The following is an 18,382-nucleotide window of genomic DNA, read 5'->3' as shown; positions in this document are numbered from 1 at the left end:
ACGACATTAATGATCCGCCAGAGGGAACGCGCTCGACTTCGTGTCTTCGCGGAGCGCTTCGCGTGTCCGTGCAGAGGGTTAGGTACACTCACGCAGCTGAACGGTGTTCTAAGGAGAAATTAGTGCAATCAGCTTAAAAGCAGTCACTAAAACCGAGCTTTGAAATAAGAAGAGAGACGCGCTCAGGCTTTGAACCGAAGCTGCAAAAAGAACTACGTGAAATTACATCTGTATAAAGAAGAGCCGAGTGCGATGCTGCGGAGCAGCACAACAATTCTACGCAAATACAAATGTTAAAATTACATTAAAGCTACGGGCCGATGCTGCAGCTTGATTTACTGCTTTTACACATTTCTAAAAACTGCTTTTATCGAGAGACGCTGCAGATCACAAAGGGAAAAATTAAACTCCACTGAGAGTTTTCAAAGAACAGTTTCCAGCTCGTGTTCGCAGCGTTTGGAGTTAAACTCTGCGAAGGAACTGCCCTCCGGTGCTTTAAGTTATTATACAGTTAATTTTCTTCGAAACTATTTTTGTCTGCCTCTCTCTAAATAGGTGGTTTCTTAAGTGAGTGTTACTTAAAGGAAACCAATCTGTTTTTCAGGAAGGGCTGATGATGTCAGTCCTTTCAACTCTGCTTTCCCATAAGAATTCTTCTAGTAAAAGGAGTTTCACTCTGGGAAATAGTGAAAAGTAACGTGAAAATATTTAAAGCATCTCAGGGCTGCATGTTTATCGAACTTCCAGTTCTATGCCTGGATTTTAATCATGTTGTGATTGTAACAAATGAAGGAAAAACGAGACAAAACCTTTTGATTTTTAAAATTAGAAGAGATTTTGCAATGAAAAGCTTGCCATACTGAAATATTTATGAAGAGATAAACACAAGCCTTGAATGCACTATGTCCACAACAACATGTTTTTTCACAATTCTAAATTTATCTACTCCATCTCAGCATTGGTATTAAATCTGGAAAAAACCCCATGGTGTACTATGAACAGTTTTTTGGCAAAATTAAGCCATCCAAATAAATACTTCAATCCCCAGCAAAATGCAGGACAAATACAGAGAGTATCATATTATTATGGAATGGTTTTAGTAGGTGTGGATATATAGGTTGAATGTGTGTTTAACTTACTGTATAATAATAATAATAATTATTATTATTATTATTTGTTCTGATACTGGAAATCCCTGCAGCCAGCAACAGAGAAACTCTGAGCAGAGCTACAGAGACTTTATTTCACTTACTGGTGGTGCAAGAAGTAATGACAATAACACTCTGTAAATTTTAATCTGCAGAATAAAAATACTTAGAGAGATATATATATTTCAATCTTCCAAGTAAAACATTACTTTTTAACACCTAAATGCTCTATTCCCATATAGGTGTCCTGAGGAGACCAGGGACACTTTTGCATCACCAAGGACATAGTTTTGTTTTTACTACTCATCCCTTAATCCCCACATCATAGGGATAGGTAAGAACCATAAACCCCATTTTATACAAGTAAAAAGGTCATGTAAGGCCAAATTCTACCCCAATATTCACCCCCACAACCAAGTGATGTCGTAACAGTCTTATAATAGTAAAAGCCCATAAAAGGATCCCAACCCAACTCAGATATTCCTGACAACTCTGGCAATCCAAAGGAATGACAAAAATACAACGTCGCTGGAGTAAGAGACAGAGCAGCCCAAACAAAATCTCTGTCGGCTGTAAAAGGTGCAAAGGAAATATCTCTTTATCATCCTCCCTTTAACAGTTTACTTCATTCTGCTGAAAAGAACAAAGCCCAGCTATGATTCATTTGGAAATGAAATCATCCCCAGCCCCAGTAAGGGCTGACGTTGTGTGGGTAAACAGTTCCTGGGGTGCTCCGACAAAATGTAAATAGATTGCCTGGCTACTATACACACACAGCAAACAGCTTCGGTTTGAAACTGGGAGGTGAAAAATATGACAGAGCACGAGCTCTGAAAATATTTACCAGAACGAAAGCTAATCACAAATTGCCATCAATAAGTTACGATTGCTAATCAGAAAAAGAAGATAAGGAGCCAGTGCTTTGTGCGTGGCAGTCTGTTCTTTTGGCTCAAGGTTGTAGCAATGAGATTTTAATGCAGAAGAAATATTAGTAGGAGGATTAACAGCAGGGTTTTTTTTTAAATTGGGGTTTATTTAAAGTTTTCTGGATTGCAAAGGACACCAAAAAAAAAATCTTCCAGTTTGCCACAATCTCCTCTGAATCAGTCACCTAATCAACAATTTGTCCCAGTGCAATGGTGCTCTCAGGACATGGTCTTTGGTTTTATTTCCATTATAATCAGCTGCATTTAGAGGGATGATTAAGGAAAGCTACAGTTATTCTTCTGGAAGAAAATTACAAAATTAAAGTAATTCCACACATGGGGAACACACAGATTATTACTGCTGTCACACATCACAAAACTGATAGACAGAATCAGCTCAATAAAATTTACTAAGGGTTGCAGAGCAAGTTAAAAGTAAAACCCAGGACTGCTCTTCCCTCTCTGGAGTACTGGCTTACACTCCTGTCACCAGACTGTCCTAACTCCTCCAAACAACAATCATTTAACATTAGAATATGGGAAGGAGCTGTTACAATCTGAGTAAACACATCTTAGCTCACAAATTAAAATAATCATCGGTCTCTGGCTAATGCAGCTGCCACACACACAGACAGACACACACATACAATCCCTCTGCTGAAAGTTGCTGTGAACTTCAGGTTTTTGGTTTTTTTTTTAACAAGTTGATGATAAATGGCTTTTTATAAAAAGCCTATAATGGGGTTCAATATCCTGCCTGCCTGCAGCCAGGTAAACTGAAAGATTACTGAAATGAAAAAGCAGCAATAAAATTACTGAAAACATTACAGTGTTTTCTCAAATGGACTTTTTTAAAATGGAACCATTTTATCTTTCTTTTTTCCCCCCTAAGATTTTTTTAAGACAACTCTGCTAACTCCTCTACACGATCCCCGCAAACTCCTCCTGGAAAACTTTCACAAGCAGGTTTGTGAGTTACCAGCACACGGTCTTAGCTCGTGTCCAACTCCAAGCCCTTCCTCATCGAAGTGATGAGCACAGTCTGTGTGAAATCCTCCAGGAGCCACAGTTACCTTCCTGCCTTAACTGCCCGTGCCCACGTGCAGCCCTCCAACAGAGCTGACTGTTTAAACAGAGCTCGTTTCCAAGCCATGATGACTGCGCAGAGATCTTGAAAGAAATCTGATTTATTATCTTTCGGGACAGACATTTGCCAACCAAAGTCTCAGAACTCTTGGGACACTCCCCTGAAAGCTGCTCCCTTTCTCTCAGGGACTCGTCCACGCACAACCTGCCCACCACTGAGCATCCTGGGGGAGGTGGAACTGCTGAGCCTTCTTTCAGAAAGAAGTGTCAAATCTATTCAAAACTTCAAATGCCCCTCAGAGCTCTGCAAAGGCAACAACTTACTGCAGCTCCCCTTGACAGAAAACAGAATTGGCTGGATGAAAGCTACACAAATTGATAGTTCCTTCCTCTCTTCTGTGTGATGTCAACAGTTAAAAGGGATTTGCCATGGCAAAGCTTTAGCGGTCCCCAGCCTGTCTCAGGCCTGACAGGCTGAGCTGCTCTGCAGCAAGGACAGAAAGTAAACTGGTAGATGATACACAACTGTCTGCAAGGAGGAGGAAACTTCAGAGCACGTTTTGGGTGCCTTCCAGTGGCTCCAGGCAGAAGAGCAGGGCTCCAGAACAGCTATGCACAAACCTTTGTTCAGAAAAGTCCAAAGAAAGGAGAAAATACAGAGGCTTCTTCTGAGACAAGCCTGGTTCCCTTAATAATCACCAAGACATAAAACAGTCCCTTTGATTCCGAATCCCCACAAAGGTTCTCTCTATAGCAGAGAGCCCAGCACAGAACTGGGCTTTCACAAGCACCAGCCCTACTCATAATTAGGGAAGAGGGACTGTCCTTGGCCATTTTGAACACTGTCAGACTGGAAAAGGGTGGGCACCCCAAACAAACTGCTATTGAAACTTCACTTCCATGGAAGTTGTGACTTACTCTTAATGGAAAGGAGGCACAAGGATGCAGCAAATCCCGAATCCAAACAAAGCAGCTTCTAGCACAGACCTCATGAAAGAGAAAGGCAGAAAGAATGGCCAAGACAAAACTGAAGCAGCTGTGGCAATGATGATTTTTGAACATTTCTGAGGCTCCCCTTCACATCCTTCGGGTGTCTCCACCACAGGACCAGGAGGGACAGATCAATTCTTACAGACTGTTTTCCCTTTGCACATTATTTGTCACATTGCTCACACACACACACAAAAAAAAAGTGGACAAAAATCTGTGCCATCAACTTCCCACTGTCTGGTTTCCACATTTCTCCTCGAGCAGCATTTATTGCAGATATCCAGATGTGCTTCCTGACCACTGGGGCTGATGAGCAGTGAGAATTTTAGGTAATGGCACTTGAATACAGACCAGATTACTGACCTAGATGGAAACTAGAGACCTAAAGACCCCCAAACTTTCAGTTTAGAGTGGAAATCATTAACATATCTGTGATAGCATCGTTTACTTGAGCTGCAAAACTCGAACTGTCCTTCTGAGGTATGTCCACCTTGGCTCATTCCTGTAATACCTGCTTACATCACATATTTTTGCACAAAACCCGCAGCACCTTACTTTAGGAATTCTTGATGATATGAGGGGGAGGGAAGAAAGGAAAGCAGTGGATTTACCGTGGAGGGGTGAGCCAGAGGGGCTGCTGGACAGGCCTGGTACGGGGCTGCAGCGTCCCCCTTGCTTGGACGTGAGCTCCTGCTCGATCTCCTCCAGCCCCGCGCTCTTCTGGAAGCGGCTCATGCGATTCACCACCCGGGGGGACATGTGTGTCCTCACACAGGGCTGGCCCCCGTAGGGATTGATGGGAAAAACGTGGGAAGTGCCCCGCAGCGTGCTGACCACCACCCAGCGACAGTCGTGGCTGAAGGAGATGTCCTGGACCTGGAAAACAGGGGAGAAGCGGGATGGAGTCACCAGCGGTCACATCCCTGACGTGGGAAACAGCCACGTCTTAAACCAACACAAATCTTAACTGGAAAAGGGAATAAAAGCATGTTTTATATAAATCAGAAAAGCATATTTTATATAAATCAGCTCTATTATTGAACACGAGCAGCAGTGTAACACCCACAGCCAAATTTTGGGCACTTCTCAAAAGATTTCTGAGATTTTCCTTTTCAACAGGCCCGAACTTAACGAAAACAAACCACGCTGCAAAGTGCCACAGAAAGCCACAAGAGCCTGGTGGAATTTTCAAATAGAACTCAAAGCTCTAAAAAGAGCTGGGAAATCATTTCAATTACATGTTTTGTATTGGCTTGTTTAATTTGTAGAGATTGCCCAAAAAGGGGGAAAAGGAGGGATGAGAAGGAAGAGAGAGACATCTCACCACTGGGCCTGACTTTGACAAATCCTGGCACAAGTCTTATTTTAGCTTAAAATGGCCAGTTTTGAAGCAAATACAAAAATACAGTTAAACATTTTCCACTACAGTTACTCCTTGCATAGATCTCAGATACGAAGTCCAGAAGGATTTAATTCTCTTTTAAGTGTGCTCTACACAACGCTTTGATGGAAAGCAAATTCTTGTTTCTGAAGGAATGCTTGAAAAGAGAGATTAAAGTTTGTTTCTAGCCCGGTCCTGGCAGACAACTCAAGAAAACAAGTAGTGGAGGTTAAAATGATTTATCATAGAGAAAAAAAGTCCTAAACCAATTCTTCCAAAATTGTTTTTAAAGGTAAAAGCTGACTAAAAAGAACCAGCATGCAAGTGGGATTTACCACAGCAAACAAACATACAGACGAAGGATTAGTTCTCATTATATTATTAAACAGCATAAACTCCATAAAATTCTTCAAGATTTCACTGAAGCCAGTTTTACAATACACTAGGTACTCAAATTGGAGTAAACACTGATAAAATCTTGACAAATATTCCAGAAATGCACTCCAGCTATTCCAGACAAAAGCAGCAAAGTATTCATCAAAGTGCAAGTTTCCAACGGAGCCCCCGAAGCCTTGGGAGATAAAAAAAGGATTTAAGTCTTGTGACTTGTGACAAGATATTTGGCTGACAGACTGTCGGGACACAAAATGCTTCATCGACATTACACAGATAAAGCAAAAACCAGCCCTGCACACCTGCTCCTTCAGTCCTGGGGACAGACCCCAAGGATCCACCAACCTCACAGCTCAACCAGCCCCCCAAAATCAGGGATTCTGCTCTTACTGACCTACAGTCACAGCACTCAGAGCTCTGAGTCTGCTCAGAAAGTGCTTCACCCTCACAGATGGCTCAAAAAAGGGTTAGAGACCCCACAGGGATTAAGGAGGGCCAAAAAAGGAAACCCCAAAAATGATGGCACCGAGGGTATTTCTGTTTAAAGGGGCAAATCCTCCTGGTCAAAACCAAATATTATGAGTTGTGTAAAAACTGCCACCCTCAGTCACAACAGAGCTGTGAGATGACAGAGGGAAAAAATGACATCTCACCATCCCATGCAACAGAAGTGTGTGTTTCTACTTCAGTACTTCCAGTGGGCATCCTGGGGTTATGTTGTTGTAAAAACTACACACACCAGCCCTGGCACACGACAACCCAAGCCAAGAAACTGGGAAACAATCAGTACAGGATGTTTTTTTTTCTCTCAGTGTAAACATTAGACACAGAAAAAGTATCCCTGATCTACAGGAGGAAGGAATGGAACTACATAACCCAAAATGCTCTCTTGCAAACAGCCCTCGGGGTGTGCAGTCAGGGTATCGTGGCCATGATTGCTGAAAACACAGAGGTACAAGGTTTTTAATAGTAATAATGGGGAAAAAAGTGTTGACAGATGAGTGTGCAGTGAATTAAGATTTTTAGGAACAGGGCCACGAAACCCTCCTCAGCAGTGACAAAAAGGACTCTGGAAGCTGCTGTCACACAGGCAGGAATTCCACCTCCCTCCTCCTGGTGTCAAACACGGCCTCGTTTGTCCTCCACAGATAAACCAGGAGTAAGAGAAGCACAGAAATTCCAGGAGGTAATTCAGGGAATATTTCCAATGCCAAGGGCAGAATTAAACGTTCATATCAGACCAGCCCAAATCCACCTGTGCCATGCGAAGGACCCTGGAACTTTCCAGCAGCCCTGGAAGAAGGCAGTGGACCAGGCTGAGAGGAGAATGCTCAGAAATTACTCCAAAAAATCAAAAAATCAGCTGTGTGTGTCCATGACAAACCCCATAAATCTTCCACCACGCTGCTCCTGTACATTACACAGAGTTCTTGACTGCTCAGAGTATAAACAAGCTGCACAGTGGCCCATTAGTGGTTTTCAAGTTTATGCTAAGCGTTGCAATTTATTGCTGTCCTTTAGGCTAATGTACTATTATTTCATGTATTTAGAATATATTTCTGGATTTGTTGTTAATTGTGATGTAATGTTTAGATACCAAAGATCAATCAAGACCCCAGAGTGTTTACAGACACATGTTAATAAAGCACAAAGTACACCAGATCTCTCACGATGCACAGTTTATTCTATAGCTCAAGGTCAACATCACATTTAATACTCACGTCTGTAATTCAAAATTTTATCTATCCTCCCCTGTCTGGGGCAGTAAAGGCAATTACAGACCTGAGATTTTGTATAACTTGGGAACCCTTAAGATATTTTCAGCTGCAACACTAAATCCTTTCGTGGGAACATCAGTGCCCTCTCCCAGTTTTACACCCATTTCTTCGGAGCAGTTTGGTCCCTTAAGCTTCACACTACATTTCCCGCATATCCAAAAGTCTCAGTGAAATCCCTGGATACCTCAAGCCCTAATTAGAAGCACAAAAGCCTCTTCTGGCCCAAAGGAATGCATTTAAGGCAACCACAGAATGCTATAAGGGCAACAAGGTGCATCCTCCAATTCTCCCGTGTCTAAACAAGGATCCTGAGAGTCCCACCCTCAGCTTCCTCCAGCTCTGCCACTTCTCTCACCTTCATCACTTGTTTCACACAACCCTTTCCACCAAAGAATTCACTTCTAACTCTGTAAATTCTTTTCAGCCTTCCCCTCTCTTCAAAGAATTCCAGAATGGTTTGGGTTGGAAGGGACCTTAAAGCTCATCCAGTCCCACCCCCTGCCACGGGCAGGGACACCTTCCACTAGCCCAGGTTGCTCCAAGCCCCGTCCAACCTGGCCTTGGACACTTCCAGGGATCCAGGGCAGCCACAGCTTCTCTGGGCAACCTGTGCCAGGGCCTCACCACCCTCACAGGGAAGGATTTCTTCCCCAAATCCAATCTAACCCTGCCCTCTGGCAGTGGGAAGCCATTCCCCAGTGTCACTGTCACTCCAGACCCTTGTAAATAGTCTCCCTCCATCTTTCTTGTCAGCCCCTTCAGGTCCTGGAAAGCTGTAAGTAGGTCATCCCAAAGCTTCTCTTCTCCAGGCTGAACAATCCCAATTCCCTCAGCCTTTCCTCCCAGCAGAGCTGCTCCAGCCCTCTGATCATCTCAGTGCCTCCTCTGGACTCACTCCAACAGGTCCATGTCTTCCCTGTCTCCCCTGTTTTCCTGCAATCACTCTTCTATCCTTCTACCTTCCACTATCCTATTTCCCCGTGTTTCCAACACTATGATGTCAAATCCCCCACAAAACTGAATTAGACTGTAGCTGCCCCGTTCAGAGCCTGCCCCGAGCCAGACAGTCAGGTAATTTAATCCATGGAGTCCTACAAGGACACACCAAGTGCCAACAGCCCTCCCACAGATCAGCTTTCAGGACTGCACAGATCAAAAATCACTTCTGATATTACAGAATCACCAGTGGGGCGGGTTGGAAGGGGCCACAGGGGGTCATCTGCTCCAACCTCCCCCACTTGAAGCAGAACCCTCACACAGGTACTGGCACCTCTTTTCTTAGCAAGGAGAAGGAGCTTTCCTGGGCTGTCCCAGCACCTCCCAGGCAAATCCACCCCTGATGCACGTGCACCATGCAACAGTCAGAAAACAGAGCTCCCAATAAAGAAATAAAGCACATTTTGATCTTCCTAGTGCTCTTTTTTTTTTTCCCCTACAGCCACTTTTTCAGGTGTGGGGAGTTCCACCAGCTGCCATCTGTATATTCTGGTGCACTTCACTGCATTTAATTAAACTTTGATAGTTAATTGAAACAACAGTGGAGAAGGACCAGCAGTGCTGCGGCAGGAACTTGACCTGTTCATGCTCACTGTGCCGTGTCACAGAGAAAACACACCGTCATTTGAGGCACTGGACTTAAGTATTTAATTATGCTGTGCAGAGAGATGGCAGAAAGCAAAAACCACTGTCATTAACAATGAGAAAGAGCAGCAGCACTGAGGAGCTAAGGGTCGAAATAAATTAGAAAACTGGTCTGCACGTGAATTTTTTTGGTCGAGAAAATTAAGGAAATGATGCAGCAACGAACACAAATGAAAAAATAATAAAATCATGGACTGCACAATAAGATTTATCAGACCCACACAGACCCAACTCTGTCTCCCCAAGTCCTCAAAACTGATTTCAGATCCCAGTTTCTCCCTGGGCACAGGGAGATGCTCATGTGGGGTCCCCCAGCCAGAGCAGAGCTGCCTATTAATAACTGAAACTACAAAGGCCACTGCTCCGAGCTCTGGCTCCTCCAGGCACTCAAGCTACTTCTAATTGCAGCAGCTTCTTCGTGTCTGCTCTCATCCAAGACTGATCAACTTCCCAAAATCAATCTTTATTATTTCAAGCCTGTCCCCGGCTTATTTCCTAGAAATTAGAAAGTCTCTCTTCCAGAGACTATTTCAATAACTGCAGCTGTCTGTCAAAGGACAGGAAGGAATTTCTCCTGGCCGTGGAGGTTCACCCCAAACGTTTGTGAGCTGTTCCAACGTTTCACTCCCCGGACATGGGACACGACACAACCTTGCCTGGTCCCTGTGGAATCACAGGAACATTCCTGCATTCCCTGGAAAAGCGTGGAATGGCACGTGCTCCGTGGCAGCCCGAGCTGGAATGTTTTCCTCATTCCCTGTGTTTGCCTGTGCCCACTGAAGTCAGCCAGAGCAGCAGCAGCAGCAGGCTGACAGTGCAGGAGGTCACGGAGGGCCCTGGCCACGGGCCCGCTGACGCTATGGCTGCGTTTATTTGTTCTGGGCTGAGATAATTGTGTTTTCAGGGATTTTGTTTGTTCTGTTTACGATTTCAGATCAAAGGCAAAGGATCATCAGGTGACGCTCTAACTTTCATCTGCAAGCAAATGAGCTTCCTCAGTTCAGAACATGCTATACCTTCATTAAAAGCCTTCCAGAATGCTCCTGGGGAAAAACATGAGTGTGGGAAGTGTTGACTCACAGTGCAAGAGCTGCAGGACAAGAAAAGGTATCCCTGACCAAACTATGCACCACAGACACTGGCACATTTTTCCTCTTTGCAGCTGAACTGTCCAAATGTGGATCCTCTGAGAGCTTCAGGTCTCTCTCTGGCACAGTTAAATACAACCAGCACTTGCAGTGGACCTTCCTGGTGTTATTCAGTGCCTCAGACATGCTGCTTTTTGTCCTCTTAAGGGGAAAAAAAAAATAAAATTCAAAGTGTAAGTGGCACTTCAGGACTAGCAGATCTTAGTCTGATGTAACCAAAACAGTGACTTCTGTCTGTGTTTGCAGAAAAGTGACTTTGAGCGTTGTGACCTCGGGACTTGCATCGTGAATCATCTGAGCTCTTCACATCCTTCCATGGCCATTGTCCCTGCAATTCCCTTCTGAGGCAGAGCTCCCCTTTCCACCTTACCCCATCTTCATCCCAGTTACAGGAAAGTGGCTTTCTTAGGAAGTGACTGATCTTCACAGTCCCGACCCAATGTTTGATTCAGCACAAAAGGCTTCTTCCTGTATTTGCTGCTCAGTGTCAGCCAATGCAACACAATTTGCAATAACAGCACTTTAAAACTCAATAATGCTCTGTTTCATCGTTCAAGGCACCCAGGAGGAGAAAAGGAAAGCCGTGTTAGGAACAGCAGTTCTGGAGAGACAGGAATAATGCTGCTGCTCACCCTGAATTTGTGTCAAGGAGAGGGGAAGCTCAGAAACCCAACCTCACCAGGAATGGTACCTAAACATCCTCAGCACCAGGACACCAAGTGGGCTGGCAGGGACAGGCCCCTTAAATGAAGATCACTGACAGCTGACACGTGGGTGACATGGAGACACTGCTTGACTGCAGTACCTGATCAGAAAACACCCTTATTAAGTCACAACACTGCCTTCTTTTCCTTTAATGCACATTAAGTGGGCAACTTAATCCACTTAGGATGCTTCTGTTTAGGAATGACAGAGGGGACTTCCTGTCACTTCCTCTTGGGAGACACATGAGAAGTACAAGCTCCTGCTCTGCCCTCCAACCACCAAAGCCAAGGTAAAACAGAGACCAGGAATTCTGCAGCCCTGCAAACAGGGATATTCCAGGGCTGGGATTCCAAACCGGGGGAAATTGCAGTTCACACCAATAAACTTGGATCCCAAATTTCTGCTCCCAGAGTGAAAATGGCCTGTCCTGAGTCACACTGCAGATCCAACACGTCTTGGATAAATCAGTCTCACGGTGCATTCCATGTGAAGTCCATTTGTGCAGGAGCAGTGATGCCCTGTGGAAACTTCTGTGTGTCCAGAGCTCAGGCCCAGCCACAGAAAAACCACCTGAGAGTTCTAAAAACACCACCCATGTACCAGTTCTTTGTCCATGGACTGAATGGTCTTATATTCTCAGTAATTAGTATTAGCAAGAAAAACACTAATGGAGACAAAGCAAAAAAAAAAAAAGCCTGTGAAAGAAGGAGATTTTGGGAATGTGGGGTGAAGCTCTGCTGGCCAGAATCTCGTGTCCAAAAGCAGATGATTTCAGCAGGGACATTAAAATCCCACATATAACACGGGCATAATGATGATGTTTAACCAATTTATCATGGGTACTAGCTAAACAAATTCTGACACTGATAATCACTCATGTCCATCAACACAAATTAGAACTTTTTATAGCTCCAGTGCAGAAGGTGACCTTTAAGACCATTGGCCTTGATTCACAGTTAGCTTTAAACCAGGGGGGGAAAAAAAAAGGAAAAAGGTCTGGTGGCAAATGTATAAACACTGTTCTAACCAGAAAGGAGGCACAGAGGCTCCCAGTGTGGGCCACAGAATATCTGCATTGAGGATTTTGCACTGAACAGTCTCCAAAATTCGTGTCTAATGCTACTCATACATGACATTTATACAACAAAAGAACAGCACCACATACTACTCTTCTCACTAAACAGCTACAAATACTTCTATTCCAAAAGAAAACAATAAAACAATTCATCACATTCTGCAAATCTTTTAAATTATGTGTATTGAGGATCACAGGTACCAATGCAATATTGTTTAATTATCCAGGGAGCTGTGAAACTCCCACCAACACACCTCAGACTGGTTAGAATTTTCCCTATTTTCCACCATTCCAAAAGCTATACTGTTCACATCCCAAATGGAAACTGTGTGGCAAACGAGGAAAAAAATTTTACTATGTTGATTCTGAGGATTTTAATGCAATGCTTTCACAGAGATGCTAATACTATACCCCCAAAACCCGGGTATCAATAAGGGTTTCTTCTCTAAGACATGTTCTGTTTGGTTTCCAATGTGTGCCTTGAAAACAAATTTATCAGCTGTAAAAACCAGAAGAACATCTTTGTTCCTTGTGACTGGAGTCCTGTGCTTTGGTTTTCAATATTGAGTCTTTGTATGAAAGGAGAACAAAAATAACTCTAAAACATTAAACACATTATAGAACAGGCTCAATTAGATGACAGAGTGTGTGTATACACACAGATCTCATTGCTCTGTGCATTATTTATAAAAACTACTTGTTAGTACTATATATATTATCCCATAGGCACAGTTTTTTCCTAATTTCCTCTCACTTTCCAGATGGGTTATTCCTTCTTATAGTAAACCACTACCTATAACAGTAATTACACTTTTTCAGAATGGCAGCAGCAAAGCCTAACTTAAACCATCAGCAAATTAAATTCACACAGATTGAAACATTATCAACCACTGCTACAAGCAACAAGGTTTTCAGATTCTACTTGTTACAGAGGCAAAAAATTGAAGGGAAATGGCACAACTCATAAGGAAAAAAAAAAAAGGTTTGAAGGAAGTATAATCAGGGTACCACACTAATCCCAGCTCCCAGTGCCAGGGTCATAATCACAGCGCCCGAGGCCTCTCCCTGTCACACTGCTTTACATCTGCCAGGCTGTCACAAGCCTGTGCTCGCAGTGTGTAATTGCATCAGCGAGTGCAATACTCATTTCTTAGCCCGTGGTGACATTTTTATTTCTGTATTTAGAGCGGGTTCCTCGGCAGTTACTCAGTGCCACGAAGGTGGGGCCCTCCCGGTGCCCGAGAGCGACGCTGGGCTCGAGCAGAGCCACGGCAGTGCCAGCAGGAGCAGCTCCCTGTCCCCCACCCTGCCAGAAAATCACCTCACTGAGCACTGTTTAAAACATCAGCCTTGCCCACCCTTGGCTAACATCCTAACCCGGGGTTCCACCTTTCAGGGTGGGATTTCTCAGCTGGGAAGTCGGACACGTATCACCGCAGAGAGAAGTTAATGGCAGCCCTCTGATTAAGCCTTCCCTTCAACTCTTTAATTGTCTGTCTGTGGCTTTTACCACCAAAGGCAAGCACAGAGCCTGACAGTTGCTCCACGGGCACGAGACAAATGTTGAACATGTTACATGAGAAAAGGTTAAGTGCAAACACAGCCAATAATCGGGGCCCTTTGGAGGCAGTGCCAGAGCTGAATAAATCTGACAGCACCTCATTGCAAAGGGCAAGAATTTATTCTTGTCCAGGTTAAACGCTCTGCTCTTATCCCTTCTGTGGCTGGAACACAAGAAAGGCTCTTTGTGTGCTGAAACAAACATTAAAGTGCCAACATACACAGAATGTATAAGGTGTCTGGGGATTATTCTGCAGCAAAAAGAGTTGGACTTACTTTGGCTTCAGTCTCTCCCCTGTGAAGTGTGTACAAATGATGGACGGCACTTTGTGAGGATGACCAAGGATGTGTCAGGATTTGGAAAACATGGAAATCATGGCCTAACGTGTCAGTGGTGACCAGCAACATCCCTGGGTAAAAAAAACAAAAAAAAAAAAAAAGAAAGAAAAAAAAAAGAAAAAGAAACACAAAAGCACAAGAGATTAATCACTGCAAAAGAAGAGGCTTAAAATGTCTATCTAAAAAAGCAAGCGTGGCTTACATTTGGGTTTCTGGAAACAGGAGAAAACAGACACAGATAATTAGTGAATTGAAAGGGATTCACCTCGTAAAAATGAATCAGAAATTCAGCTGAAATCATATTCACAGTATTACTACTTAATATCTTATTAAGCATTCATATAGTATTACAACACAAATCCATAAAAAAACAACTGAAAAATCTGAATATTCTAACTAAATTTGAGAAGTGTGTGACCAATATGAAGCATTGAAATGATGGATGTTACAGCAAAACCCCAAAATGCTCTTCCCTAGGCAAGATTGATGTCTCCACAACAATAATTCCTGGAAGAAGAGACATTATCAAAACCCAACCAAAACAACCCAGACCAAACCAATCTTGAAGAAGCATCTTTCTTATAAATGAAAGAAACTGATTTATTGGTGAAAGGCAGCAAATCAGAGTTGAGAGCTTTCAAGTGAAATACTAAATTAGGTATTAACTTCATTGAAAACAGGTCACTGGTGGAGGTACTGAAATGATTCCATTAAAAGATCAGCAAAATCACAGTAACTTGTGTTTGTTACTTACTTTTTTCTCCCACTATGAGTCAGTCCATAATTCAGTTTTTAAACATTTATAAACATATTTGAAGTTGATTTGCCATAAAAGTGCATGATTTTAAACCAAAAATTAGGTATTTTTGTACATATAAGAGAAGTGCAGCATCCTGGCAGAACACAGAGCTATGGCAGCAAACCTCAGATTCATTTTTCTGTATAGAAATGTCCATAGTACCATGCTTATCAATGAAATCTAATAAGTTATCAACCCAAAGTAATCCTCTGGCATTTAATTTCTGTCAAATACAAAGTGGTTTTAGCAGTTTAACAGTGACATTCTAAGTAGTTTTCAAGGAACCCATCTGTTAAGGGAGCCCAGGAATTCCCACATAGCTCTGTTGTGATGATTCTCCACATAAGGCAAAACTGAAATCTTTCATCCTTTAGGAAGAGAACCTTATCTCCATGTTTTACATGACACCTATTTAAAGGAATAATGATTATCTCACTGCTGTCATAAAAAAGCATTTGCTTCCTTGGGTTATTTACACGTGGCTCCAGGATTCATCTTCCCCTCAGACACAGACAGGGCACATCTAAAGCTCTCACAGCATCACCACTGAAGTCCCACCTTATGACACTTGGAACATTTTAGAATGAAACTGGAATAAAATCCTCTTGTGTACCGAGCAGCTGAGAAACAGTCTCTTAGCAAAGATCAATTAATTTTTCTACTGGGCCACCATTACATCACTGGATCGCTATCCTGAGTGTTTTCCCTCCTTGGCAATCCTGGAATCCCCCTTCCTTTCAGCCCACGTGGAAAAATTTCAGTGGCCAAGGAGGCCTTGACCTTGTGGGCCCAACATCTCTGCCGGTGCCCCTGAGGGGTCTGTGAGGACACGTGAGGCACGGCCCAGCCCCGACCCCTCCAACCGGGACAACCCGGAATCATCCACGGCTCTGTGGGAGCACCAGCGGCCGCACCCCTGTGCCCCTCAGGAAATCAGCATCCTGAGAGGGCAAACACCTCCTTTGGGGGCAGTGAGGCCCACCAGCTGCAAGGGACAAACTCAGAGAAATCCAAATGGCATCAGAGACAAACCTGCCCTCGAGTCTCCCCTCAGCGTGAGCAGCGAGGCCGGCAGGGCCGGGCCGGAGCGCGGCCACCCACACAGCTCCCACCATCCCTCACCGTCACACCAGCACGGCACCCCAGGCCTGACCTCAGCAAGATCCCCTCCAGCAGACATACTTTTACTGTTACCGGCTGGGACCGCGATCCCGGGTGTTGGAAATGAAAGGGAGTTTGTTATGGAGCTGAGAAACCCGGCAGTGCACTGGGGTATTATGTTTGGGCGGGAAGGCATGTGAGCTGAGGTTGGTCTGGATGTTAATGTTGGCTTAACTGGCAATTTCCTTGATTTGTAGTGACTGTGTTGATAGGAAATACAGCTAAAGTCGCTCCGGTGCGAGTCAGCCAAGTCTTTAGTGTGGGATTGTGCACACAATTTGCATTAATTCTGTTCTGCAACATCACAAACTCCACTTCCCTCCTAGTGAAGTGTGCGGTCCTCAATAATATATAGCATTTCCAGCAGAGAAAGCTGGAAGCAAACAGGGGCTTGTGTGCTGGAATTAGGCTGCCACTGTTACTGGAGCAAGGATATTCCAAAAGGTCTAATTCAACCCAGTAAGAATTTATTTTCCCTATTCCCGTGTTTTTCTCTGCTCACATGTCAGACAGCTTCATACAGAAGTGGAGTGTGCTTTGAGTCCTTTTGAGTTCTCCATTATTCCCTTTGGAGAAGCTGGAAGAGATGAATCCACGAGGCTTCTCTCAACAGTGAGCAGACACCCTGAGCAAACACAGATAGTTTTTTCTTCCCCCAAAGCTCTAGAAGTGTTTTATAAACCTGGACACAGCGCTGAGTGCACCCAGAGATCCCAGCAGAGGTTCCCTGTGGGATTCCATCCCACGGCACGGTGTGAGGAAGATCATAAAAAAAATACTTTAAATGAGCCAAAAATCTGTCTGGAACTGGGGACAAAAAGCTGCCAGTGAAAACACCAGTACTCCCCCCCGTGTTGTCCATCACAGCCATCGGTGTTTGGCCAACCGGGATCTCGTTTCCAGCGCCGGCGAGAACCACAGGTGTCTGCGGGCAGCCAGTGAGCCCACATGGGATAGAATTTCACCTCACAGCCCTTCCCCCAAATCCATAAACCCCTCTTTAACCTGAGCTTTAACCTGCGGTGCATGAACCCCCCAGAGCCCACGGTGGTACCTGTTTGTTCACGGCCCGGACCCGAACGGCCGCAGCCGTGAGCTGGCTCATCCCTCCGGGCTCTGATCGCTTCCAGGTGATCCACACGGTACTTGGTTCCACACCCACGTGCCTCACCTTTGGGTTTTTCAGGGGTTTCGTGGGTTTTGGGTCTTTTTTTCTGTCTTTGCTAACTTAAAGGAGCCCGGAGGTGAAAGAGAATACATTTGTGGGTGGAAAGGAATTGCCTTAAAAATAGAAAGATGGGTGGTATCTGATCTGGCAATTTGGCCTAATCCAAACTCCTGCTGCCTGTCCTGTTTGGAATAAATGCATTTTAGTAGATGAAAGCCGAGGGGAAACAGGCCCTTCGCTTGTTATTAGCGACTTTTTCAGTAAGTTAAAGCAGGACCTTTCACACCCACATTTGCATTTCAAGTACAAATATATACTGGCAGAACTTGTATCAACACGGAGGTCCCAAGCACAACACCACAGATGGGAAAGAACGTGTATTTATAAAACAGCATTTTGAAATGTCTTCCTCACCCCTGTTATTCAAACAATAAATCACCACTGGTTTAGAACACTGCGCTTGGGTTTCGCCGTGGTATTTTCCAGCCCTCACGCTGAAGAATCCCGGGTTTCCATTATCACAGCTCAGCCATTTTGTTGCTCTCTCCATCTCCCTGCAGGAATACCTAATCCCAGCGGGGAAAGGCGAACTGGAATCCTGGTCCTCACCTCACTTTCACTTTCAAGAGCAGGAAACTCCAACTCGGCTTTCTGAGAGACCTTGTGACAGTTTTCCCAAAAAGTTGTTTAGACGGAAATACGGGTTAAAGCTGCCGTAAGTTCAGCCCGGAATGTTTTCTCTTGTGATGTACTTTATGGATGAATAATCAGAGATGAAAAGTGAATAATTCTTGAGGATTTCCTGCTTATTTTTCAAACTGGCAATAATCCCTGTTTAACAGATAACAGCTGAAGTCTTGCATACACAGGACCCAGTGGAAATTTATGTGTAAAACAGACATTATTTAGAATGTATCTCACTGCAAAAATTCTGATTTTGCTTGTCCATAGTAAGAGGGTGCAGCCAGAATAAATTAATGACTGTTTTACCGTGTGGCTATTTTTAAATCCACGGAGCTGATTAAAATCCATACTTAAAGGAGGAGATAGATATCCTAGATGGGAAAAAAAATTAGCAAAGCTT

The 18,382-nt window shown here is 44.0% G+C and overlaps 1 protein-coding gene across 1 annotated transcript in view; it reads right to left on the bottom strand.

Moving 5' to 3' along the window:
- Positions 1–18,382, bottom strand: part of LOC103763698 (BCAS3 microtubule associated cell migration factor) — a 162,118-nt gene that overhangs the window by 70,255 nt on the left and 73,481 nt on the right. The window contains exons 13-14 of the mRNA XM_029964627.1: positions 14,108–14,241; positions 4,762–5,026 (exon numbers count right to left, since the gene is read on the bottom strand). Coding sequence (XP_029820487.1) covers positions 4,762–5,026; positions 14,108–14,241 — 399 coding nt within the window. The remainder of the gene's footprint in view (positions 1–4,761; positions 5,027–14,107; positions 14,242–18,382) is intronic.

The sequence above is a fragment of the Manacus vitellinus genome, unplaced genomic scaffold, assembly GCF_001715985.3.
Source record: "Manacus vitellinus isolate BGI_N305 unplaced genomic scaffold, ASM171598v3 scaffold_76_pilon, whole genome shotgun sequence".
NCBI lineage: Eukaryota > Metazoa > Chordata > Aves > Passeriformes > Pipridae > Manacus > Manacus vitellinus.
The sequence above is the reverse complement of the archived record's forward strand: the minus strand, read 5'-3'. Positions and strand labels throughout refer to the sequence as shown.